The sequence below is a fragment of the Salvia miltiorrhiza genome, chromosome 8 (assembly GCF_028751815.1).
Source record: "Salvia miltiorrhiza cultivar Shanhuang (shh) chromosome 8, IMPLAD_Smil_shh, whole genome shotgun sequence".
NCBI classification, from domain to species: domain Eukaryota; kingdom Viridiplantae; phylum Streptophyta; class Magnoliopsida; order Lamiales; family Lamiaceae; genus Salvia; species Salvia miltiorrhiza.
In genome coordinates, this window is record NC_080394.1 from 6,318,280 (window position 1) to 6,344,967 (window position 26,688).

General features: G+C 36.5%; 3 protein-coding genes across 5 annotated transcripts; 2 read left to right on the forward strand and 1 right to left on the reverse strand.

The window, feature by feature from the left end:
- The first annotated feature begins 416 nt into the window (after positions 1-416).
- Positions 417-12,368, forward strand: LOC131000438 (beta-glucosidase 10-like). Of its 3 annotated transcripts, none has more exons than XM_057926344.1 (14): positions 417-729; positions 920-983; positions 1,928-1,983; positions 2,049-2,124; positions 2,200-2,271; positions 2,342-2,429; positions 2,513-2,753; positions 2,834-2,949; positions 3,025-3,061; positions 9,975-10,155; positions 10,231-10,259; positions 10,339-10,426; positions 10,512-10,602; positions 12,084-12,368. In XM_057926344.1, exons 1-14 carry the CDS (start codon positions 601-603, stop codon positions 12,277-12,279), a joined length of 1,464 nt encoding a protein of 487 aa, XP_057782327.1. In that variant the 5' UTR covers positions 417-600; the 3' UTR covers positions 12,280-12,368. The 3 variants fall into 3 exon arrangements, with proteins under 3 accessions (XP_057782327.1, XP_057782328.1, XP_057782329.1); XM_057926345.1 differs by having other exon boundaries at positions 10,520-10,602; positions 12,084-12,248; XM_057926346.1 differs by lacking the exons at positions 417-729; positions 920-983 and adding an exon at positions 1,583-1,702.
- A 729-nt stretch (positions 12,369-13,097) lies between these two features.
- LOC131000440 (APO protein 3, mitochondrial-like) lies at positions 13,098-15,291 on the reverse strand. The gene is made up of 3 exons (XM_057926347.1): positions 14,498-15,291; positions 13,990-14,426; positions 13,098-13,696 (listed from the first exon to the last, which is right to left on the reverse strand). The coding sequence occupies exons 1-3, from the start codon at positions 14,866-14,868 to the stop codon at positions 13,290-13,292; spliced, it is 1,215 nt and encodes a 404-aa protein (XP_057782330.1). The 5' UTR covers positions 14,869-15,291; the 3' UTR covers positions 13,098-13,289.
- Positions 15,292-17,479: 2,188 nt separating this feature from the next.
- On the forward strand, positions 17,480-19,937 carry LOC131000441 (E3 ubiquitin-protein ligase NLA-like). The gene is made up of 6 exons (XM_057926349.1): positions 17,480-17,947; positions 18,557-18,801; positions 18,875-19,129; positions 19,317-19,454; positions 19,525-19,583; positions 19,669-19,937. Exons 1-6 carry the CDS (start codon positions 17,758-17,760, stop codon positions 19,772-19,774), a joined length of 993 nt encoding a protein of 330 aa, XP_057782332.1. The 5' UTR covers positions 17,480-17,757; the 3' UTR covers positions 19,775-19,937.
- Positions 19,938-26,688: the final 6,751 nt, after the last annotated feature.

Genomic DNA, 26,688 nt, shown 5'->3' on the forward strand with positions numbered 1-26,688 from the left:
AAATATAAATATATTTTGATATACATTTATTTGTCATCCAAATTTATAAAGAATATTTTATATCTATAGCTATTGATAAGGCTTATAAATAAATATATTCATCCAATAAATTATCTAATAAAAGTAATGAATTAATATTTTTTTTAAATAATAGATTATCAATTAAAATAACATTATTACACGTACAACATTCGTTCTTTCTGTTAGTACATAAAATACATGAATAACGATAATCATGTCTTACTGTTGAACAAATAATTGAATTTGTCCAAATCAACTATTGTGATTAGTTCTTAGGTATCACAAAAATATGATATTCTCGCGGAAACCTCTCCCACTAACATACAATGACTTTCGATCACATTAGCTTGAAGAATAGTACTTATTTAATTTTGTGGACAAAAAAAACTCGAAACCCATCAATAACATTGCCAACTTTCCATCAAAGGAAAGAAAATAATCTTAAAATCACATCGACATTATTGACAGGGATAGCACGTGGACAGCTTATACTAAGATCAAACAAACTCGCTCTAATTCATCGTATGAAAAGAGTGGTACGACTGCTATTGAAGCACCAATCCCTGAGCAGAAACCGATATGGTGAATGCTATGATCTCAACGCTTTTTCTGGTGGTGGTGCACTTCGGCGGCGCCGCCGTCGAGGGCTACGGGCGAGCTGATTTCCCGGCGGACTTTGTTTTCGGCTCTGGAACCGCCGCGTATCAGGTGACGTCCACCACGCAATTTCACCTTTCATTTTCTTCTCCTTTACGCGACTTTGTTCCCAAAAGAAAGTTAAGCAAACCGCATATTAGCGCAACTTTGCAATAATATTACGTCGTTTCAAATTAGTTAATTATTAGCAAGAATGCAGCAATCTTATTTTCTTCATTTCCTTTGTTTGAAACAAAAAAAGTACGAGGGAGCGGCCTTTGAGGATGGAAGAACTCCTAGCTTTTGGGACACTTTCGCTCACTCTGGTTTACCTTTTACCACTACTTCCACTCTATATTGTAGTAGTATTTCTTTTTTTGTGTTAATAGGCTCGAGTTAGAGGGTTTTTTAGATAGTAACTTAGGTTGATTTGAAAATTAGGACAATAACTTTTGAACTTGTAAAAATAGGACACTAATTAATAAAGGTTGTACCTGCAGCCGCAGGATATTTCTGAACCAATTATTGAATTTTCGAACTTTTCCGCACGGACCAAGCACATGACAACCCGCACGGAGGGGTTGATTACGTGGCAAGCACGTCATTTTCACGGCTCTAAATAGGATGTCATGTTCTTGGCCCATGCAGGAAAGTCCAAAAATTCGATAATTGGCCGAGAAATATCCTGCGGGTGCAACGCTTATTAATTAGTGTCCTATTTTTACAAGTCCGACAATTATTGTCCTAATTTCTAAATCAACTTAAATTACTGTCCTAAAAAACCCTTTGACTCTAATAGGCTCTATTCATTAAGCATTTTATGTCCTAATTTATAAACTTTAAGTATTTTATGCTAAGTTTGAGTGAATAACTTATTTTACCTTCTCATGTTACGTCTTTTGACAGCTATTAGTCAAGAATTCATCTAGCGTCGGACGGCTAGATAATTCGAGTGGCTAGATGATCTGGCTGCCTAGTGAAATGATTTGACCGCTCGACCGGTTAGATGATTTACCCACTGGCTAGATGAATTCTTGATTGATAGGTGTTGAATCGTTCCCTTTTTCATTTTTTTCTTACATATTTACGACTGATAGGCGTTAAATCTGTCAAATGTGTAAGCCATCAACATCAAGGGTATTTAAAGAATAGGCCATAGGATTCTTGTGTTTATAAAAAAAGACATTTTTCATATATAGCTTAAGAAAATAGGGCATTTTAAATTTTCACTCCTCTCTTTTTTGTTTTGTTTATGAAAACTATAATTCAGGTGGCACAGAAGGTGCCAATGGAGACGTTGCATGCGATGGATATCACAAGTACAAGGTAATAAACTTAATTACTATGGGGTTTGAATTGAGTGTGCAAATGCAATGATGCATGATTTGCAGGAGGATGTAAAATTGATGTCTGAGATGGGATTGGAAGCTTTTAGATTCTCCATATCATGGTCTAGGCTAATCCCCGGTATGTGTATGTCTAAGCTCATAGATTCTCCACATTTTTCTGTATTGCTTAACTTGTGCTGTATATCTCACGCAGCTGGAAGAGGACCTCTTAATCCAAAGGGACTGCAATACTACAATAATCTCATCAACCAACTTATAAACAATGGTAACACCTCATTCCTCTTTTCAACTTGCTGCATGCAAAATCTGTCTCTAAAAAGAGTTTGATGATGCAGGAATAGAGCCACATGTAACTCTGTATCACATAGATCTTCCACAAATTCTTGAAGATGAGTATGGCGGATGGCTTAGTACAAAAGTTGTGTGCGTCTTCCGCAATCTTACCATCACTGTTACCATTACCATATTTTGATAATCATGTACCTGCTTCTCTACTCTGCATACAGGGACGACTTCAGAGCCTACGCTGAAGTCTGTTTTAGGGAATTCGGAGACAGGGTTCGTCACTGGACTACAGTAAACGAGGCCAACATTTTCACCATGGGCGGTTATGTGCAAGGAACTAGCCCACCAGGGCGCTGCTCGTCCTGTTCCAAGGGCAACTCCTCAACCGAACCTTATGTTGTCGGCCACAACATCTTGTTGGCTCATTCAGCTGCTGCGCGTCTCTACAAGGAAAAATACAAGGTTTGCAACAGAATTGTTACATATAGATGAGCTCATGAGCATATGATGTGAAATGATACGCGTCTTAATTGATTACGCAGGCTGCTCAGAAAGGTTATGTGGGATTTAACATCTACGTATTGTGGCCAGTTCCTTACACAGATAGTAGAGAAGATATAGCTGCAGCTCAAAGAGTCAAGGACTTCCTCATTGGTTGGTAAGGCGTAGATAGAATCCGATTTCCAGCATTAAAGACAGAAAATTTTGTTTGATGAAATAGTTGAATTTGCAGGATGATCGACCCTCTGGTGTTGGGAGACTACCCCGAGGTGGTGTGAGGTTGGCCCATTTCTCATTCCCTCCTCCCTTTTCTTTTTCTTTTTGGGTCTGGGCCAACTTCAGGGCCCAGAACCGAGCCCAATCTCTCATCCCAGCCCATTCTCTAAACCTAGCCCACTCACACCTCGGATATATAATTCCCGTTTCTCTCTCTCTCTCTCACTTTCACTCAGCGCCGCTCTCTCTCCCAAACCCTAATCCCTCTCTCTCCCTGACTCTCCATCTCCTCCGCCGCTCCACCGCCCATCCCCTCGGTTCCTCCATCTCCATTACTGCTCCCTACTCCTTACTGCTGTCCAGCACCTCCCTACCTCCCTTTAAATCTCTGATGCTTTCTCATGCCGGGAATACGGATTATCAAGGACTGAAAGGCTCTGCTATTCCTTTGTGGTTAAACTCCTTGATAATACGGGATTCCCAGACGTGGGTGGAGGTATCACCGGGTTTTTCCTGACCATCGGAGCCCTGTTTGGTGATTACCTGAGAAGATCTGAGCTGCCGGAGTTCTGACCTTGGCTCCTGTTGTTGGTTGCTCTGTTGAGATCTGTGAAGCTGCTCCATTGTCCTTACCTCGCCGTTGATCATTCAGCTGCCGGAAGGGTTGCTGAGTTTAAGGGGGAAAATCTGAGCCCCCTGTGTCCCGAGGACACCTTTTCCCCTTCTCTGAACTTTTACTTCTTTATTTCTTTTCTTTACTTTCTTGTATCTTGTTACTCCTTGCTTGCCCTTTTTTGTGCAGATCTAACAGAAGGAAGGAGGAATTGAGAAGAGAAGAATAGAAGAAGAAGAAGTGCCTGAGCACGAAGTGAGACGGACCGGAGGTTCGGGAAACAAGTGGAGTAATCCCGGCAAGGCGAAGATACCCAACAGTGGTATCAGAGCCACGGGGACCTTGCCGGGGCTCCCTCCGAACACATCCCTCTCACCCCGCCGCCCTTTGGCTGCGCCATTTCGCTCCCGACGAGCAAGGAGAAGGGTAAGTCCAGCTCTTCCTCCTGAAGAGTCTGGCTCGGGTAAATCGGCTGAAACCCTAGCTCCTAGATCTAGGCTTGGTCAAGGTGCTGTTTTTCTTTTCTTTGTTGGTATCTTGCGATCCTGCTCTCTTGTTTGCTTCCGCTTGCTGTTTTTGTTTGTGTTCCTGCGTTTTTCTCCTGTAACCTCAAGAGCATTCAAACGCTCACCGTTGGTCTAAGCTTACGGTCCAGTCCGTCTGAATTCACTTTAAAGTGTCTTCTCGTGCGTGGTAGCCTGGATAGCTTGATTGATACGAGGCTTACAGTAGAACACTTGTAACTTCTGCTGTGCTCTCTGTTTTCTCTCTGTATTCTTGTTCTCTTAAAGGTTGAATACCTTGAAAACTCCCTCAGATTGAGAGTTTCTGGACTTTGTTAAGTCCTGTTGGAACTTTTGGAGGGACCAGTGTGAATCCTTGCTCCACAGATCTATCTGTGCTGAGATCTGGGCTCTTCCCTGCTCCTGAACTCCATTTTGTTTCCTCTTTAAGGTCTTGGTGGCCTTTACTGTGGTGTCTCTTGCTCTGTGCTTGAGTGATCTTCCTTGTTTTCATCTGCATTCATCATGAACAACATGCATTTGGTGCCATTCAATGGCCGGGATGATTTTCAGGACTGGAAAACCAAAATAGAATGCATTCTTGTTAAGGAGAAGGTTAATAAGGCTTTATTAACTAAAATTGATAAAACTGTCACTGATGAAAAATTGCATGACATGAATGATAATGCTAGGGCAACAATTCTGTTGAATTTAAGCAGTTCTGTTGTAAGGAAAGTGTCACACCATGCATGTGCTAAAGAACTATGGGATGAACTAAACTCCATTTATGCTGCACCATCTGAAGTATCCACTTGGTCTTTACAAAATCAGTTTATGTCTTTCCAAATGGATTCCTCTAAAGATGTTGACACAAATATGGAAATTTTCAATAAACTGCTTCATGACTTAAAGCTTGCTGGAGATGACTCAATTGAAAAATATGCACCCCAGATTTTGTTAAACTCCATACCTGAATCATTTGTTGAGGTGAAATCTGCTCTAAAATATGGTGGTGCTAAAGTCACATGTGATATGATCATTAATGGGCTTAAGTCTAAGGAGAGTGAGCTGAAATTGATAAAATCAAAACCTTTGCATGGTGAGATTCTGTATGTTAATAAAAATCAACCCCAGAACTTCAATAGGGGTAAGAATTTTGAAAAACCCAAGGACATGAGATCTGATAATCAGAATGGTGAAAATAGAGGTCAAAATCAGTACTCTGACCAAAAACCTAGGAAAGTTTGCTGGAATTGTGGAAAACCTGGACATTTTATAAACAGATGCAAACTTCCTAAGAAGAAAAAGGAATATGTCCCAGAAGAATCTAATCAGAATGCTAATAATGTGTATGAAGAAGATGGTGTGTACATGATGCATGATTATGATTTTCAGTTCATCAGCTACTCCAATGCTATTTCAAAAACTATGAGTTCCAGTGAATGGCTCATTGATTCTGGTTGCACTTTCCATGTTACCCCATTTGAGCATATGATTCATAATCTCCAACCTGTTAAATCTGGACATGTTGCTTTGGCTGATGGGCAGAACTGTGAAATCATGGGAAAAGGTGATGTCTGTTTAAAATTTGAAAATGGAAAGTTTCTCACTCTAACTGAAGTCAGATTTGTGCCAAACTTGAAATTCAGTCTGTTGTCAGTTTCTCAAATTACTGATAGCATGATAACTGGTTCTGTTGATCACTTAAGCTTCCAGTTTAAAAAGGATTCTATGCCTTATTTTTCTGCACTAAGGAAAGGAAATCTGTATGCTGTGAGTGCTGAGTCTGTACCTCTACATGTTGCTAATGTGATTCATGAAGATAAGTCTGCACTTTGGCATGCTAGACTAGGTCATATGAGTAATAAGGGCATGGAAATTTTGAAAAAAGCTGGGTCTTTTGGGAATGACAAAGTGTCTGGCATATCTTTCTGTGAACCTTGCATCTTTGGTAAACATCATAAATCTGCTTTTCCTGTGACTACTCCCTACCCTAGAAAACATGTCAGTTCTGAAATCCTTGAATACATTCATGCTGATGTTTGGGGCCCTGCTAAGGTGCCCACCCATGGTGGAAACATGTACTTCTTATCTGTTATAGATGATTTTTCAAGGAAAACTTGGGTATTTCTCATGAAAAACAAGTCTGATGTGTTTGAAAAACTTTCAAAATGGGCTAATGAAATTCAAAATCAAACCAAGAAAAGGATTAAGTGCATCAGAACTGACAATGGTCTTGAATTTTGCAATCATTCCATGGATACTTGGTGTTCTGATTTAGGCATCATTAGGCACAAGTCTGTCCCTTACACTCCACAGCAGAATGGAGTTGTTGAAAGGATGAATAGGACTCTCCTTGAGAGAGTTAGAAGTCTACTTGTTGCATCTGGTCTTTCAAAACATTTTTGGGGTGAAGCTCTTATGACTGCTGTTTATTTGATTAACAGATCCCCTTCTGTTCCCTTGCATGGCAAACTTCCTGAGTCTGTTTTCTATGACAAGCCTGTGTGTTTAAATCACTTAAAAGTGTTTGGATGTGCTGCCTATGTCCATCAGAATGTTGGGAAACTAGAACCTAGAGCTAAGAAATGCATTTTTCTTGGATATCCTGAGGGTGTTAAGGGTTATAGATTGTGGGATAAGTCTGTTCCTGGATTTAAAACATGTATAAGTAGAGATGTGTCTTTCAATGAATTGAATTTTCCTTGTCTACTTGAATCCTCACAATCTGCAACTCCAAGTGAGGTGGAGAACTCGAATGCTCATGATCTTACTAGATATGAATTTATGTTCACACCTGTGGTTCCTTTTGAGGTGGAACCACAGCAAAACTCTGAACCCCCTCCTGTTCCTGACCCTGTTGTTCAGCCTGAACCTATTGTGCATGAACCTGCTGTACCTGATCATGTTGAGCCTGAACCTATTGTGCATGAACCTGCTGTACCTGATCATGTTGAGCCTGAACCTATTATGCATCAACCTATCCACAATGAAGTTCTTGAGAATGATTATCAACTCACTAGGGATAGAGAAAAGAGACATGTTAGGCAGCCTGCTAGGTTTGATGACTACAGCATGTCTTTGTATGCCTTTAATGTGTTTAACAATGTGGATCAATCTGAGCCATGCTCATATGCTGAAGCTGTTAACTCTGAGAATTCTGATAAATGGTTGACTGCTATGAAGTCTGAGATGAACTCTTTACATGATAACTCTACATGGATTCTTGTTCCTAAACCTGCTGATTGTTCCATTGTTGAGTGTAAATGGTTATTCAAGATTAAAAATGAGGTGGATCATGTTAGGTACAAAGCTAGACTTGTAGCTAAGGGCTTCACTCAAAAGGAGGGCATAGATTACAATGAAATTTTTGCACCTGTTGTTAAGTTCACCACTGTGCGCATTATGCTTGCTTTGTGTGCTCATTTTAATTGGGAACTAAAGCAAATGGATGTTACTACAGCTTTTCTTCATGGTGATCTTGAGAATGACATTTATATGAAACAGCCTGAGGGTTTTGTGAGCAAAGAATTCCCTGATCATGTGTGTTTGCTGAAAAAATCTCTGTATGGTCTTAAACAGTCTCCAAGACAATGGAATCTCAAATTTGATAAATGCATGCAGAACTTGAACTTTTCTAAAAGTCAATTTGATCATTGCCTATATTACTCCAATTCTGAACCCTCTGTGTATTTGCTGCTTTATGTTGATGACATGCTGCTGCTTGGTCCATGTTTAAAAACTATTGAGAATGTGCAGAGAAAGTTGTGTGAAAACTTTGACATGAAAAATCTTGGTGATGCCAAGAAAATTTTGGGCATGAGCATAGAAAGAGATAGGGAGAAATCCACCTTGCTGTTGCATCAAAGTGATTATGTGAAACAAGTTCTTTTGAAATTTAATATGGAAAATTGCAGATCTGTAACTGTGCCTCTTGGTTCTCACTTTGAATTAAGTAAAAAACAATGCCCTAAAACTGATCTTGAACTTGAAGAAATGAGAAACATTCCATATGCTAATGCTATAGGTTCTGTCATGTACTTGATGATTAGTACTAGGCCTGATATTGCTTATGCTGTTTCTTGTTTAAGTAGATATATGGCAAATCCTGGTGCTTCTCATTGGGAAGCTTTGAAATGGTTGCTCAGATACTTAAAGTCTACTATGCATTATGGTCTGAATTTTGCTAAGGCTCAAGATGGTATTAAATGTGTTGGATATGTTGATTCTAACTATGCAAATGATATAGATAGTAGGAAGTCATCTACTTCTTATGTATTCACTTTGTGTAATGCCTGCATTAGTTGGAAATCTCAATTGCAAAACGTTGTTGCCTTGTCTACTACTGAATCTGAGTATATTGCTGCAACTGAGGCTGTGAAAGAAGCTCTTTGGCTTGATGGTTTGCTGTCTGAAATTAGATATATTGATGATAAACCCATTGTTTTCTCTGATAGTCAATCTGCCATTCAACTATGCAAAAACCCTGTGTTCCATGATAGAACTAAGCATATTGCTGTTAAATATCACTTCATTAGGGATGTAGTTGAAAAAGGAGATGTTTGCTTGATAAGATTCCCTCTGAATTCAATCCAGCAGATATGGGCACCAAGTGTCTTCCAGTTGCAAAGCTGGAATCTTGCTTGGAAACTTTGAATATAGGTCCTGGTTAATTCCTTTGTGACTTTGTGTGATAAGTTCAGCCTCTGTGGCTGCTTGTCTCTCCTTTGTTTTTGCCTTTCTTGTGTGCATGCTGTGTCTTCAATGATAACCCTTTGGGTTTGAGAAATTGGTGATTACCCTGGGTTGGTCTCTGTGGTTTGAGATTGAGTTAAATATGCTTAATATTTCTCTCACCCTCTCTTGTCTTGACTTTGTGGCAGATAAGAGTAAAAATTGGGCTATGATGATAACTCCAACTCAATTGATGGCCCTTCCCTGGTGACAGAATGATCAATGTGCCAAAGGTGGATATGTGAGGTTGGCCCATTTCTCATTCCCTCCTCCCTTTTCTTTTTCTTTTTGGGTCTGGGCCAACTTCAGGGCCCAGAACCGAGCCCAATCTCTCATCCCAGCCCATTCTCTAAACCTAGCCCACTCACACCTCGGATATATAATTCCCGTTTCTCTCTCTCTCTCTCACTTTCACTCAGCGCCGCTCTCTCTCCCAAACCCTAATCCCTCTCTCTCCCTGACTCTCCATCTCCTCCGCCGCTCCACCGCCCATCCCCTCGGTTCCTCCATCTCCATTACTGCTCCCTACTCCTTACTGCTGTCCAGCACCTCCCTACCTCCCTTTAAATCTCTGATGCTTTCTCATGCCGGGAATACGGATTATCAAGGACTGAAAGGCTCTGCTATTCCTTTGTGGTTAAACTCCTTGATAATACGGGATTCCCAGACGTGGGTGGAGGTATCACCGGGTTTTTCCTGACCATCGGAGCCCTGTTTGGTGATTACCTGAGAAGATCTGAGCTGCCGGAGTTCTGACCTTGGCTCCTGTTGTTGGTTGCTCTGTTGAGATCTGTGAAGCTGCTCCATTGTCCTTACCTCGCCGTTGATCATTCAGCTGCCGGAAGGGTTGCTGAGTTTAAGGGGGAAAATCTGAGCCCCCTGTGTCCCGAGGACACCTTTTCCCCTTCTCTGAACTTTTACTTCTTTATTTCTTTTCTTTACTTTCTTGTATCTTGTTACTCCTTGCTTGCCCTTTTTTGTGCAGATCTAACAGAAGGAAGGAGGAACTGAGAAGAGAAGAATAGAAGAAGAAGAAGTGCCTGAGCACGAAGTGAGACGGACCGGAGGTTCGGGAAACAAGTGGAGTAATCCCGGCAAGGCGAAGATACCCAACAGGTGGTTAAGAAGAACGTGGGAGCAAGGCTCCCAGCCTTCAGCGCAGACGAGGTGGAGCGTGTAAAGGGGTCGTCTGACTTCATAGGGTTGAACCATTACTACACAATATTAGCCAAGGACAATCCCAGCATCCTAAGCCTTCAGGGTGGTTTGTTGACTGATATGGCAGCAGATATGATTTGTAAGGCTTCTTACCATTGATGTATATTGGTTTGATTCATATTTGTTTGTGAAGAATTCTGGTTTTGTATTGCAGATGTGCAGGGCGACGCACCGCCTGATCAGGTGAAAACATGAAAGATTTTGTGACGTTTGATCTGCGTTTGGTTTTGGTCATAACGACATTGATATGTGTGTTGATCAGTATCCCACGACGCCTTCGGGGCTTTACCACACGCTGGAGTATATGAAACAAGCTTATGGCAATCCTCCTGTTTATATCCATGAAAACGGTCTCTCTCTCTCTGTCGATCGATGATGATGATGATGATGATGATGATGATGATGATGATGAGTTTCACAAAATTGTATTTTCAGGTCAAAAGACACGGCGCAATGGAACGTTGTTGGACACACCTCGAGTCGAATATTTGCGTGCTTTCATCTCTAGTGTACTTGATGCTCTCAGGTACAGTTGCCGTCTCAATTTGTATTTTATTAATGTTTTAAATATGCGTTTTATTAAAGAATGTCTAAAAAGGGACGGATCCACCTTTAATAAAATAATAATAATAATGTTGATGGTAAATTTATTTACAAATTCCATAAAAAAGAAATCTTTATATGCATTTTAGTTTTGAGTTAATGGGCTCAATTAGCACTTCTTGGATAAGAAAAGGAAAAAATGTCCACCCAAATAAAAATATGGAAAAACTAGCCTTTTTTAATGTAAATGTACAATTATACCCTTAATACTGTTACACACTTTTTCGGAAAAGTGTGTAATAACGTAAAAGTGTGTAACTGCAAAAAAGTGTGTAACAGTGTAAAATACACTGTTACACACTTTTTCAAAAATCGTGTAATAGTGTATTTTACAATGTTACACACTTTTTCTCAAAAATGTGTAATTACGTAAAAGTGTGTGATTGCGAAAAAGTGTGTAACAGTGTATTTTACACTGTTACACACTTTTTCGCTTATAAAATGTGTGTAATAGAGTATTTTATACTGTTACACACTAAAAGGGTATTTCAGTCAAAAATGCTATTATTTCCATATTTTTATTTGTATGGCTAGAATTTCCTATAACTAAAAGGTTTTGGCTAGAGTAGGGTGCTGCCTCTTTAGTTTTTTCTTTAAATCTCATTTAAATTTTAAAAATTTATTCCATCTATTTTTATATTTATTACTCCCTCCGTCCCAGTTATCTTGACATACTTTCCTTTTTAATTTGTCTCATTTATAATGACACTTTCCACAAATAGTATGTGGTCTCTGTCTTCTTTACACACATTAAACAAATGGTGCACATCCACTTCACACCCTTAACCCCTTATTTTTAATTTCTGTGCCCAAAATAAAAGTGTCAAGATAAGTGGGATGGACGGAGTACATTCTTTCAAAAAATCTTCACATATATCAAAGAATTTTAACCTTATACTCCATCCGTCCACTAAAAATAGTCCTAGAAGGGGATGACAAGAGTTTTAATGAAAATAGTTTAGTTTATTGTAAGTGGAGAAAAAGGTCCCACTTAAAAAGGTAGTGTTAATAGTTGTATTGTGAGTGTAGAAATGGGTCGATCATGTGATAGAAAGTTTCCAAAAGTAAAATGAGATTAATTTTTATGGACATTGCAAAATGACAAAAATGAAATATTTTTTGTGGACGGATGGAGCAAAAAATTTAATGTTGTAGTTTGGTGTCTTACTTTGCGCACGGATTATTTGTTAACTTATACATTAAAGTCGGATTTTAATAGATTTTAGTAATTAGATTATAGCTATCATAGTTATGGAAAATAATTTGAAACCCCCCTCCTCGTTCAAGTTGGGCAACTACAACGTAACTAGTAATCGACAATCATGTTTTGAAGTGAGTCACAAACAAAGTAGGGTTTGTATGATTCTGAAAATTGACTTTATTTATTGATGGGTGCATCGATAGGAATGGATCGAATACGAAGGGGTATTTCGAATGGACATTCTTAGATTGTTTTGAATTATTGGATGGTTATAACTCCAGCTTCGGCCTTTACTATGTTGATTTGGATGACAAAGATTTGAAGAGATATCCCAAATTCTCAGCACATTGGTATTCTCATTTCATCAACACTGGGAACACTCTCCTCTTTCAAAAATAATCTACTGTCTACTACTTTGGGCATATATTTATTGTATTCTAAATCTTGTGATATTATAAGGTATCAATAAAAAAAGTTTCTTCAAGTAATTTTCCACCGCTTCTTTAAGATCTCTAAACACAAAATCTTATCAAAGTTTGTCTTATTTATTTTAAGTCATGAAAAAAAAGAGGGATAACAAAAATTTGTCTCCTTAAATTCCCCTTTTCTTTTCCCTCATTTTTAACAAAAGATAATTTCACCCTTTCTCATTTTTTGTTATCACTTCAGGAAGGGATAATATTATTCCTAAATTTTTGGGTTTAATAATATTATCCCTCCTTCAAGTGAAAATGACTAAATGAGAAACTTCTCTTTATAGAAAATGTGGAAAAAGAAAGAAGGGATTTAATGGAACTTTTGTAGAAAATGAGGAAAACGAAAGAGGGAATTTAAATTGAAGAATTTTTTATTATCCTCTTTTTTTCATGATAATTTATCAACCAAAGATAACACACGGTAAATGATTAACCATTCTTCCCGGCCTTATTTTAAACTATCAATTTTGATTAATTAATATTTAAACTACAAAAATCTATACAAATCTATCTCTGCACAAATTTTTCAGTTGTTAAAAAGCTGAATGTGATCATCATGAATTCGACGTTACCTGAGATATGGTATTTAAATAAACACACACAAACACACACACACACACATTTTTACAAGTCAATTCCATGAAAATAGGCTGGTATTAGAAAATTGTGGGGAGATAGATTTGCATAGATTCAATACTTTGGAGCCATTTTAAAAGTAAAGTTGTAAGTATGAAGAAGAGCAACTAAAAGCTCATTTTTGGAGCATAGCATCTTTGAAACTGTGAAACAGAAGCTAGTAAGAACTAAGAAGTGCAGAAGAAAAGCTGAAAACATCAAAGAATCTTAGAGGAAGCTACAATGCAGTCAAAATGTAGAAGAATCAAGTTGAAGAAGCTAGATTGTAGGAGAAACAAAAAGATTTATATACCAGGTTCAAACAGCCAACCTTTCCTCATCCAAACTGGGAACCACAACATCTGCTCTCATGATTCCCCTATAGTTTTCTCCTAGTTGAGCTCCGGCTTGTGCAAACAGCTCCACCAATGCAGGTGACTTCCCGTAGTATCTCTTGAGAGCATCAACGAGGAGCGAGTTGGGTTGGTTGGGCACGTGCCACACGTAAACTGGAGGGAAGATGTCGTCAAAGGTGGCCTCCTGCCAATCGTGCTGCCCGTCCCTCATCTGGTGCTTGAACGCCTTACACAGCCTCACCCGGTGCCCTTTAGGCCCTACTTGCACCTCGCTGCAATACGCGCACGTGATCACACCGTACTTCTTCATCAGTCTCCCAACTCCGCTCCGCAACTTCTCCAATGCTTCCATTCCTTGCTCTGCACACTCTGCTCAACCAAAACTACTTCCCATTACACCATGCATCAACATAGAATGAGCTTCAAAATACACACTTTGGCATCATTTCTTCATAGAAATATGACACTTGTTTAGGAACAAGATTCATTTCAAGATAGGCCACCATATTTTGGATACATGTGATGGAATCTACAATTAACCTTTTACCATTATATAATAATAGCTCCATTATCATCCAAACCAACACAGCATAAGAAGATCTCTGATGTTTTTGATGAGGGAAAATCCAAGTTTCTAAAAGATTAGGCATAAGAAAACCAACCTTTGAGATCGTTACATGGAAAATCCAAAGGCCCCCGATCTTCATTCAACCTCTTCCTCATCTGCCAGAATCCAGAGGTTCTTATGTTTATGTCCTTCCCTGAGAAGCCATTTTTGGGGAACCTCTTCTCGAAGTCTATCAACCTTCCAGCAACCAGGTAGACTGGGAAGTCGCGCCTTCTTGTTGGATACTCGGGCATGTCCACGCCACCCTGAATGCAGAGTTCTAAAATAGCTGGAACGCGATCCACCTCCAGCCGCTCCTCGTGTGAAACGGCCCTTCCCAGCCTATCATACAGATGAAAGGATTCCACAACAGGCACTATGCAATCAACGCCGCCTCTCTTCCATACATGCTCTTTGCTCTTCAAGCTACCACTCACATCACAACTTCTAATCTTATGCGGTGGATCACCAATATGCACATCTCCACACACCCTACACCATAACATCATTGATCAAGACAAACTTATCCACTGCTAAATCAAGTGGAGGACGTGACTGATCACCTGCAAACGAAGATGGGAACGCTGTCGGAAACTCTGGAAACGCAAGAGAGCAATCGTGTTCTAGCAGCGAGAACATCACGAGCAACTGGGATTAATTCTTTCACCAACAACCCATTATCGGGAGGCTTTAACTTGACCTCTCGAACAACCCTCCTCGCTTGTCTTCTCCATCTCTCTCGACGCTTGAGTTCGGTGACGTCGGTCACCCATGGCTTCCGCTCAGACCGTTTCAGCTTTCGCGGCAGCTCAACGAAATCGGAGGCAGTAGCAGGGCATAGTGCACGAGGCGAACAGGTCTCAGCTGAAAAATTCACACTCCGCGCGAGCGATTGGTGTTGACGGAACATTGTTCGAAGGCGTGTGTGGAACATGAATTCAGTTGATTTATGGGAAGCTGATTCTGGGGATATTCATCAAACAGGTGGCGGGCACAAACTTGCTTTCTAATAGAATATGACCAAACCGCAAAATTAACCCTAGTTTAGCATTGGGATGACCGAGTGATTTGTGAAAATATGGTTGCGATTCCGGCAATGGTGGCATGAGCTAAGTTAAGAGGGGAAGTAAGTGACGAAAAAGGGGATGAATGAGTGCTTCTGCTTTGTAAAATTGCAGATGTAATAATTTACGCTGCAGTTTGGGCTCCTGCCATAACTGTGTGTGCTTCTCTGTTTGTGTTCATCGCTGCCGGTGGGCAGGCGGCGGGGTGGGGCGATCCACCTGGGTTGCACTTCTTGGAGGCGGCGGCCGAACAGCAAAAGTTGGCGGTCAAACTAGAGATAACTTGATTTTTTTTATTTATTTTAAGTTTATTAATAATATCAGGTTAAAATATTAATTTATTATTTAATTTAAATTATCAAATAACTAATTCATAATATTTATATTTTATTTCTTATTTATCAAAATACTAGCTTACTAGATTATGTTGAATTAGTATATGCAGGCCCACAAAATTAAGAGGGCCAAAATATGTAGAGACTAATATTTTTTATTTTTTTTTGAAGACTAGAGACTAATAAATTTAAGGCCGCGTTTGGTAGCTTGGTTTAAGGCGTATTAGTATAGGTATACTGGATTAAACGTGTGTTTGGTATCTGGGACACGCATCACGCCGAGCCCGGAAATGAGGCACGGCCCGGTCCAAAATCACTGTTTAATCACGCTTACACAACCGGCGCCCCCCCTCAGTTACCGTTTCCAAGGTTGAACAGTACTCTGGTTTTATTTTGGACTTGACTTAATTGCCCCTCTTGAAAATTAATTCAAAGCTCGAAATAAGGTCATTGCCCCTCCCATTTTCTTTTCCTTCTGTATGCGCCGTCTCTGCGATGAAGAAAGTCTTAGGTAATGTTCGAATTGGGAGGAATAAAATGATATCCCCATTGATTTGCCACTCTGATGCGTAAATTTTGTTTTTTCGAAAATTTTCATCTGAATCCAACTTGTGTGTAATTTCATCTGATATCCCCATAGATCTAGAGTTTCGCATATATGTTGGTTTTTAATTTCGATTTCGCAGTTTCCATCGAATTTGTTCTTCAATCGGCTTCCTGGGGTTTCAAATATCTATCTGTTTTCAAAAAGATATTCTTAGCGCAGAAGCGTGTTTTCGGACATCAATCTCTCAGCTGGGTTATATTCTTGAAACCTAGAAAATAAAAAGGGTATCTTTTTGTTGAATGTGAAAGGAAGATGAAGTGGAGGCGAAATGCAAGTTGTGGTAATTTTGTTGAATTTGGGAGGTTTTTTAGGACAGTTCTTGTGCCTCGTTCAGTCCACATAAGTAGCGCAATGGTGATGGGGTAGTTTTTTATTCCTACTGTGCTGAATGTTTGTGTGTTAAAACTGGAATTGGGAGGTGCCTTACGATCTTCTACCAAGAGCAACCATTCAGGCATTAAAACAAACAGTTGGTGGGTTAAGAAACACTGCAACCGAAGCTGTAGACTAATGAAAATGATGAGGGTATTTCTGTCATTACAAAATTATTTTGGGGATATAATGGGTAAGATATATTGTTATCTAATTTTAACATTGAGTACCAAACAGAAAACTGGTTAAACGCGGTAATTAATTTTACGAGTCAAACACAAAATCAATACTAATTAATCTTTGTTTAACTAGCTTATCTAACTGGATCTAATCAATATTGCTATATCTAACCCAAGACACCAAACACGTCCTAAATGAATTGAAGAGACCGTGCTGCATTTGAATACACATAATCTTTTGTGATCCAAGAAAAAAATCTTCAACTGGAAATATAATACTGTAATTCCTTACTCCATTAAAATTATATAAGAAATTTTTTACATGAAAATAGAAAAAAAAATCGTAAATTGGATTCAAATTGAATACCCTATTCGATTTTATCGTAAATTCCCAAATTATCCTATCCCACCCCGATCAAAATATCTAGTACCCTAAAAATTCATTCTATCATTTTAGCAATTAACATGTTATCTACTGTATTATTTTCCATTTTTTTTCTATATTATCAAATCACAAGAACAAATAAATACAAATCACATGTCTCAAGCTCTTATATTTTAAATTCAACCAACGAGCAACGAAAAATTAAAGTCAACCAGAGAAAGGTTGCCAAATAAGTCAAACAACTAAAAAGATTAGGCATAAGAAAACAAACACTCAGTGATGTAACATGCCTTGTTATACCAAGTTATAAGGGAAAAGTTTATAAAAATGAAACAAACGCTAGTGTAACATGCCTTATTATATCAAGTTATTAAAAAAATATTGATAAAATGAAACACACACTAGGGTATCATGCCTATATCCAAGTTAAAAGAAAAAGGTTGTAAACTGAAACAAACATTGGTGTAACATGCCGGGTCAATTTTTTAAAAATTATTAAAAATAATATTTATATTCTATATTGTAGTTATTCACGTTAAGTACGTCTTTGTTAACGCGGCACCGATATTATAAATATTTGAAAATTGGAAATTGAATTAAGATAGGCAAAGTAACATTCCATATATAATGGTGAATATTTAAATAAATCACCAATTTGCAGTAAAAGACAAAAATTATAAACTGTGACGAGGAATCCCACCTTCGCCTTTCTCTTTCCTCAAATCGTCAGCTCGCCTCAGTTCCTTTTTTTTTTTTTTTTTCCTTATCTCCAATAATTCAGATTACTTTTTTCGCTCCGTTTTTGTGTTTAATTACTTCGCTTTGGCGAAAACAAGGAAAATCAGACATTCGTTATAGAGTTTAATGCTAAATTTGGGAGAATGAAGTTCTGTATCAAATACGAGGAGATGATGCAGTCGCTGGGGCAGAAGAAATTACCTCGGATTGGTTGCCGGAGCCTCAACAATATTTTGGAAGGTTGCAGAAAAAAGCTCAGTTCACATACTGTTGCTGTTCATGACGATCAAGATAATGCTGATGGGATTTCTGCTGATCCACAACCCTGTTCAGGTCCTTACTTTAATTTAGCTATAATTTTTTTTAATGTAATTTTTTTTTTCTTGATGATGAATCATGGTTTATTTACAACTAGTTTGGTATAAGGTTTGATGCTGACTAATTTTTCGATTCTTAGAAACATCACGATCATTTCTGCTGCCATTAATTGGGATAATGGCTTCGAGTTAGTGAGATCTGAGCTGGGGTGAGGTTTAGTATCCATTAATGTAGGATTAAAGAGTAGTATAATTTGGTTTGTTCGTACATTTTGATTTGTGTTTTAAGTTCGTGGGATGTTCCGAAATTGGAGATTTAGGATTTGGTACATTTGAAACTAAATATGGTAGTTTATTTAAGATGAATTAATCATCAAGTAATGTGTGGCATGAAGGTTAATATGGTGGTTTTATATTAACTGTATATTTCCCTTTTGAAATGAAGTGCTAATGGTTTGTTCAGACATCCGTATACAGTTCCTATTTTTTGAATCTCAACATATATATTGGCTGCTTGCTGAATCTAAGAAGTAAATCTTGTTTGTGGTGTTTGCTATGGAATGAGTGATATTCTGTTGGTCCATTTGTTCGCTCTCGTCTTCTGATGCTAGTTCTGATGTGTTAGTGTGTGACGGGACGTTCTTCCCTCTGCTTCTCAAGGAAATGTCTGGAGTAGTAGGATTCTTCAATAGCAGAGCGCGGACATTGCTTGATCATCACTTGCCATCGGGTTGCTGCAAGTGCTTTTTATGGTTGGGAGTTAGATTACTGGGAAACGACGTTGAGCTGATTCAAGAATGTGAAAATCTGATAGCTTATGCTACCATTAACACCATTGCTTTGCGCAGAATGCTCAAGAAATACGACAAGGTACCTACCAAAACTCAATGATAAGTGATGATATGAAAGTTTTTACACATTTTAGATTGATTGTGTAATACAGATTCATTATTCTAAGCAAGGTCAAGCTTTCAAGTCGCGTGCTGTAAGCATGCGGATTGAGGTCCTTCAATCACCGTGGCTCTATGAGCTTATGGCTCTCCACATAAATGTAAGAGAGTCTAAAGAAAATATGGGAAATGCTCCTTTACAATTAGAGGGGTTCTCTCTCCTATTCGACAATGGGAAGCCATCTCTGTCTTTTGAGCTCTTTGATTCAATCAAGCTCAACATTGAGCTAACCTGCTCCATATGCTTGGTGAGTAAAGCAAACCGATTTAGATCTTATTTGTGCAAATATCTTCACATATGCTATGTGTTGCCCTTGCAAAGACGAGAGGTTACACTGATTATAGTAATAGTGAAAACTATTTTCTTGATGGGAATTCCTAAATCCCACCTTTTACATACATTATCACACCTTGCCATATTCCCTTTTTCCTCAGGAGACATTATTTGATCCCGTATCTCTTGGCTGCGGTCATCTCTTTTGCTACATGTGTGCGTGTAAAGCTAGTTCAGTGAGCATAGTGGACGGGCTGAAGGCGGCTAGCGTGCGTAAAAAGTGTCCAGTATGCCGCGAGGTAACTTGCAACTTCATGTCTATACTGCTCCCTCTCTCTCTCTCCAACATTCATGAATTGGTGATGTCAGGTAGGAGTGTATGAATCTGCTGTGAATTTGGAAGAAATGCATATCCTATTAAAAAGAAGGTACCATGTCCATGTCCATGTTCATGTATATAAATCCAGTTAGTTTGATTCCCACTCAATTAAATTTGAGAGTTTGTTTGGATAGTTGGCCTGAGTATTGGGAAGAACGGCGCAAGACGGAGAAAGCAGAGAGAGTTGAGGAGGCAAAGCAGCATTGGCAGTCTCAGGCAGCCAGGTTTATGGGTATTTGACTACAACCTCACTCACTCTCCTTCTCTTGTAATTATCTTTTTAGCCCTCCAAAATCTGCCTGTATATATGAAAAATGTGATCATCATCTTTGTCATCTTCCATTTGTTTCTGAATTCCAACTTACATTCTCATCAAATATAACTTATCCAACTACTTGTCACACTTTCTTAATAACCTTTGGACATGTTGGTGGTGCAAAATATGCATTCAACTCAGTTGACTTATATCCACTTCGAACAATTTTGATAAATACAATATTACTAACTTTCATTGTATTTTTCTATATGATGTAGTTTCAGATTTTTTAAATTTAAGTGACCAAGTCTCAAATGCCATAAATAAGTTGAATCAGTTGCTTAACACTGAGTCAAATACTAGTACTCAAAATTGAGGGGACAAATATATTTGGTTCATTTCCTTGTATGTGGACTAAAATTTTATAAACAGTAATTGAGTATAGAAGGCTGAATTTGAAGCCGCCACAAGAAAGTAAAAAGGGATTAATTAAAGTAACTTCATTATACATTAAAGTTAGGCCACATTATAAATCCACTCATTCAGTGTTGATAATATAATCTATTATATAATAGGATTAAGCCTTAACCTATGTGGCATATCTAAAATCTCACTATTTCAAAATTTGCCATATATAATCTTCATCATTTATTAATTAATTAACTATTACATTCTCTATAAAGATTCAATAATCATTATAAATATAATTAATAATATATATATAATAATAATAATATTAACATTACATATAATCTAAATTAATAAATTATAGTATTATTTATTTTTTCTAGATAAAAATTAGATTTACATGTCTGATAAGAAAAAAATCATAATCTATATACGATAAATTATTTTAATTGAATGTTAGTGATTAGATGTATATTTGTTATTAATTTTATATTTCTCAATAGCGTACATATTATATGTATATGTTGCAATATATTATATTGTATGAATATATATATATATATATATATATATATAATATTTATATTCTTAATTTTCAATAAAATTAATTTTAAATTAAGTTTGAATTGAGACATGCACGTATATGTAAATTATAAACGGGTCCGGTCATTGATTTACATGTTTGCATAATAAGGCACAAATTCTATAAACTGATTACTTCAAAACAAAATCTTATTTTATGTCTATCAAAATAATTAAAATTTTATTTTTATTTTTTATAAAATAAATCCATACATTTTACTTATATAGGGAAGAAAAATATATTTTTCATTTCTCCAAACTTTATTTGTTTCTGTTCGTCCATTACTACAATAATAATAATAATAATACTCCCTCCGTCCACGAAATGAGTACTCATTTGTGGACGGCACGAGTTTTAAGAAATGTATGGAGTGTAGTGTAAATAGTTTAAGGGTCTCACTTTTTGAGTGTATTAATTAAAGAGATGTGTGGGGTACACTTGCCAAAAAGGAAAATGGGTACTCATTTCGTGGACGGACGTAAAAGGAAATATGGGTACTCATTTCGTGGACGGAGGGAGTAATAATAATAATAATAATAATAATAATAATAATAATAATAATAATAATAATAATAATAATAATAATAATAATAATAATAATAATATCTATTCTATAATACGATTAGGCCTTAGCCTACGTTGCAGGCCTTAAATTCTTTCTTTTCAATCTCAATCTCCAACGTGGCATTTGAGAATCCAATCTATATATTCTCATTCTTACTTTTAAAACAAAAGTCACGCCTCCCTCCTCCTCACCCCATCGCCGCCGTCCCTGAATCCGGTCGGCGTCGTCTCCCCCTTCACTGTCTCTCTCTTCTCTCAATCCTTTTCTCTCTCTAAAGTCGATTGCACACTCAAATCGAGCCATAATTCCCCCCTTAAACTGCCCGCCTCTCTCCCCCTCCAAATTCCGGCGTCGCCGCCGTCCTAAGGGCGGCGTTGCTCCGCCTCATCTCTGACTCCCTCTTCCATTCCTTAATTAGTTCGATTCTGTTTCCACTCTTAAACCCATGATTTGTCCGCCGACGAGTCACTGCTGAGCCCTGGAATTCGTCCACCGTGCCGTCGACCCCCACCCCACCGACGACTTCTCTGTTTTGATACCTCCATTTCCGAATTTGCCGTGATTCTTCCTACACGCCTATGGTAAGTATTAAATTAGTTTCCTAATTTAATAACGCGTTTCACTATTTAAATATAGAATGATTATTATTTTAGAAAGAACAAATTTTGTAAAGAATTTTAACAATGGAAACTTATAACCTAGATTTTTAGCCACAGCCAGAGCTAACCAGAGCAGAGGGCCAGAGCAGAGCTGCCAGAGCAGAGATGCCAGAGCTAGAGTTGCCAGAGCAGAGTTGCCATGGCAGAGCTTCCAGAGCAGAGCTGCCAGAGCCAGAGCAGAGCAGAGCTGCCAAAGCCAGAGCTAACCAGAGCAGAGGCCAGAGCAGAGATGCCAGAGCCAGAGCGAGCCAGAGCAGAGATGCCAGAGCCAGAGCTAACCAGAGCAGAGTTGCCAGAGCAGAGCTTCTAGACCAGAGCTGCCAGAGCCAGAGCTAACCAGAGCAGAGCTTCCACAGCAGAGGGCCAGAGCTAAGTCATTAATGTCAAAGCCAGAGCCAAGTCGCCAGATCTAGAGTCAGAGCTAAGTCATTAGAGTCAGAGCCAGAGCCAAATCGCCAGATCCAGAGTCAGAGCTAAGCTATTGGCGCCAGAGCGCGGAGCCACACGCCAGAGACAATTCGCCAGAAGGCGGAGCTACTTAGCAGAGCGGAGCCAAAGAGTAAAAGTCTGCCCCAAGGAAGGAAGTCCAGAGCTACTAGACAGAGCGGAATGATGAGGACAGAATCCAGCTCTGTAATTAGGGGACAACGACCTGACAAGTTATAATCTAATAATAGCCTTATTTAGTTTAATGGCGAGCGTGCAGAATAGATGAACAGACGAATTTACTACTTTACCCCGACTGTAATGCCTATAAATACCTACGATGATGAAATAAAGCACACGCTCTCTCTTTTACTACTTTAAGAACTCTTCTCTTTCCTTTCTCTCTAGAGTTTGAACTAATAAAATTACATATATAAATAAAATATCTAAATTGTTAGAGTTATGTTTGTTAGATAGTTGACAATTGGAGTCATGGTTGAATATAATTTCATATTTGATGATGCTCTCTCAAACTCTAGATGAGATGATGCTCAAAACTCCAAACGAGATGATGCCCTTTCAAGTTTTAGACGAAATGATTCTCTTTCAAGTTTCAGACAAGATGATGCTCAGAAGTTAGAGGTGATCTGTCAAGTTTGCGACGAGATGATGCCCACAGCTTGGTTGGTCTTAAAACTCCAAATGATACGATGTTCGATAAATCAGTTATGGTCTTTTAAATATCAGGCGAGATTATTTTCATAATTAATTATGCTTTTAGAAGTTCGGAATTATATGATACTCACAATTCAATTATGATTTTTCAAACTCCATATAAAATTATGGTCAAAAGGCAAAATAAAAAAAATTGAACAAAATTAATAAATCTTGTAACAACAAATGCAACAAATCAATCCTCCATCATACCTATGTCAAATTTATATGTATTTCTACTCTCTTTTTTTTTCTTAGCGTCAACTTTTTATAAAATTTCATATGAAAACTAATGGGTATTTTTATGATCTCAACAAAATTAATAATTTAATTGTTAAAAGTTGTTGAGATTAATATAATTTAAAATGTATTACTAATTTAATTTAATTTAATTAATTATATAAATAATTTACATAAAAAATTATTTTATATAATTATCATAAGAATAACATAAAATATATAAATTACAAGAAAATATGTGCCCGTCGAATTTCGACGGGTAATACACTAGTATAATATAATATAATTTAATACTATAAAAAGTACTGCCGTGGCAATTTGACATATGATTTTTACACGTTTATGTCATCATCTCTCCATTTATATAGCAATAAAGAAAAAGCATTACATTAAATACATTCTGATTCTATGATTAGAAATAATCTTTCGACTTAAGATTACTTTGTCAATGGTTATCTCTTGTGCATTTATGTGCAAGTGCCTTCATGTTACAATACAAAAATCAATTCGCAAAAAAAATTCTCAATTTCTTGAAACCGGCTTTAATTGATGAATATTCTATTTTATGTTGTATCATATCAACTTTAGATGTTATCAACTCAAAATGAAAAATAAAATAAAAAATCAAGTATACGTGTTATTTTATTATATTATATTCTTCAATTTTTTATTTTTTAATTTCGATAAATATCATACGTTAGTGAAGGTCCAAGGTATATGTAGAGAGCACCACGCGAAACGTGGGTAATAATAAAAGATCAACTTGTCAACTTGTTTCAATACTAGTGCTAAATTGGACTCATTAAAATCCTCAAATCTAAAAAGAAAAAGTAAAGATTAAGCCTATGCTGCACTATCTTTAAATGTTTGCGGATAAGGTAAAATTGCGTTTGACATACTACAAAATAAACTTAAAAAATGAAAAAAAAAATCCTGATATTATAAAAACGGAATTCATATCACGCTGATTTTAACACTAAAATATTTCCACAATTAATTGAATACAAATAAAAAAATGAACATAAAAAGAGGATCGTTGTTTGAGGCTAAATTACATCAATATTGTAGTAGAATAAATTGAGTGGTAGACAAAAGCTAGTGGTCTTAGAATATTTTACAGATTATCCCTCTCGCACTATAAAGGGTTTTCGTCAAAGACACATCTATTTATAATATGGAAAATAATATCTTAAAATTTGCAGGGAATTAATGTAATTGGTGGAACAATAATATCATGATTGAAAATAAAGTCTACATTTTTCAAGACGATTTTAGATATTTTGTATAGACGATCATATGGAGCAGACTGCAATAATAATAATAATAATAATAATAATAATAATAATAATAATAATAATAATAATAATAATAATTATTATTATTATTATTATTATTATTATTATTATTATTATTATTATTTTGGTAAGGATAACTTCAAATCTTAAACTATTTTTACAGAATTAATTATATTTTGAATTAATGAAAATATTTTTTAAATCTTGATATATCGGTTTTATATCAATTATACCTTTTAGTTATTCTTTATTCTTTAAATTTTCAATTAGTAAGGTATATAATTATTGTGTACAATATAAATTTAAAAGAAAAAAAAATCTAAATACAATGTGGCATTCGTTGAGCCATGATAAATTTTCACAGCCAAGAAAATACACGAATGATGCAATTGATATAAAACTGATTGTTGATGTTTTAAAAAAAATATTTTTCATAATTCAAAATATAACTTATAATATAAAAATAGTTTGAGATTTAAAGTGATAGTATTTTATTTATATATATATTTTTTTAAGTTTCTCTTTTATACAAATTTTGATATTTGTGTTGGATAATATTATTGCAGTAACATGGTGTGCAGTGAGACAGAGAACACGAGATTAAAAGAGTAAAATTTAATCTGTAGTAAGCATGAGTCGTTTCTGACTATAATTATTGCGTCAACCATTTAGTTATTGTGTGAAGTAAATTAGTAATTTTTTCAAGTGTTTGGCTGTGTTAAAAATTATTTAGTTTTCCACTCATAAGAAATGACATGATTATCGTATTAAGTCTATATTTTATATTTTGGTGGCAGTAGTATAAGGATGATCTTCAACAACCCAAAACCACTCACTATATATATGGTGTTCGTTTTGATATATAATACATTTAGTCAAAGAAAGAATTTCATAATTATAACATGGGAAGTTACACTTCAAAGTGGTCATGTATCATGACACTAGTTCAGCACCTTCTTCTTCTTTTTTTTCTTTTTTTCCTTTTTATGTATATAAAACTGCTAATAAACACTTTGGCTTTTTCAGCTCAATATATATGTTGGGAGACTTAGCTTAGTGGCTAGTGCAGACAGCCACACCATACGACCAGATAACTATAATTTAATGCAATTTAATACTAATATTTTAAATAAATTTTAATAAGGGAATTGCGTTCAAAATTTGGGTTACTAAATCTTAATTATGAAATATTGCAGAACCTTTACTTTTAAATTACAAGAAGTATCTCAAATAAGTAACTTATACGTAGACAGCAGGCGAGATCTCTACGCCATACAAAGGTGAGAAAATTATCCGTACACAAGCAGAATTACTACCCACATAACAGTGAGAAAACTATCCGCACGCATATAGGATTAAACTTTAGACCTCTCACAAAGGAGAGTCCCTGGGTGCCTTAGTTTTGCCACTTAAACCTTAAAAAAATCTAATTTTTTTAATCTTACATAGCTTATTACTAACTGATGTGGCTAATAAATGCTAAACGACGTCGTTTCATAGTTAAAAAAATAAATTAATTAAATCTACCTTAATTACAATTACGTAAAATGTATGCTAATTAAATCTATGTATGTATCCTGGATATTGTTCACATAGTTAAAATCAAAAATAATTAAAAGTTCGTGGTTTTACAGACAGAATTTTTACTAAAAGTTAAATAAGAACATGTCCAAAGTTCGTAGTTTTATAGGCAGAATCTTCTGTTAAATGTTAAAATCAGAATATGCCTAAAGTTCGTGGTTTTACGAGTCATTAATTTTAAAAATAATAATTAATTACTCCATTTACTAAGATAAATTAAAATTTTGAGATATCCCAAATATTCTTAATACACATTTTATTATTTAAATTAATTTTATTTAACTCATATCTCACTAAAATGATAAGATTGAAGAAATCTTAACATTTAAAATAAAATTGCTCTCTATAAAAAAATTTAATTTTACTGATAAAAAAAAATAAAAAAAATGATAAAATTACTCAAATATATACTCCATCAATCGAAAAA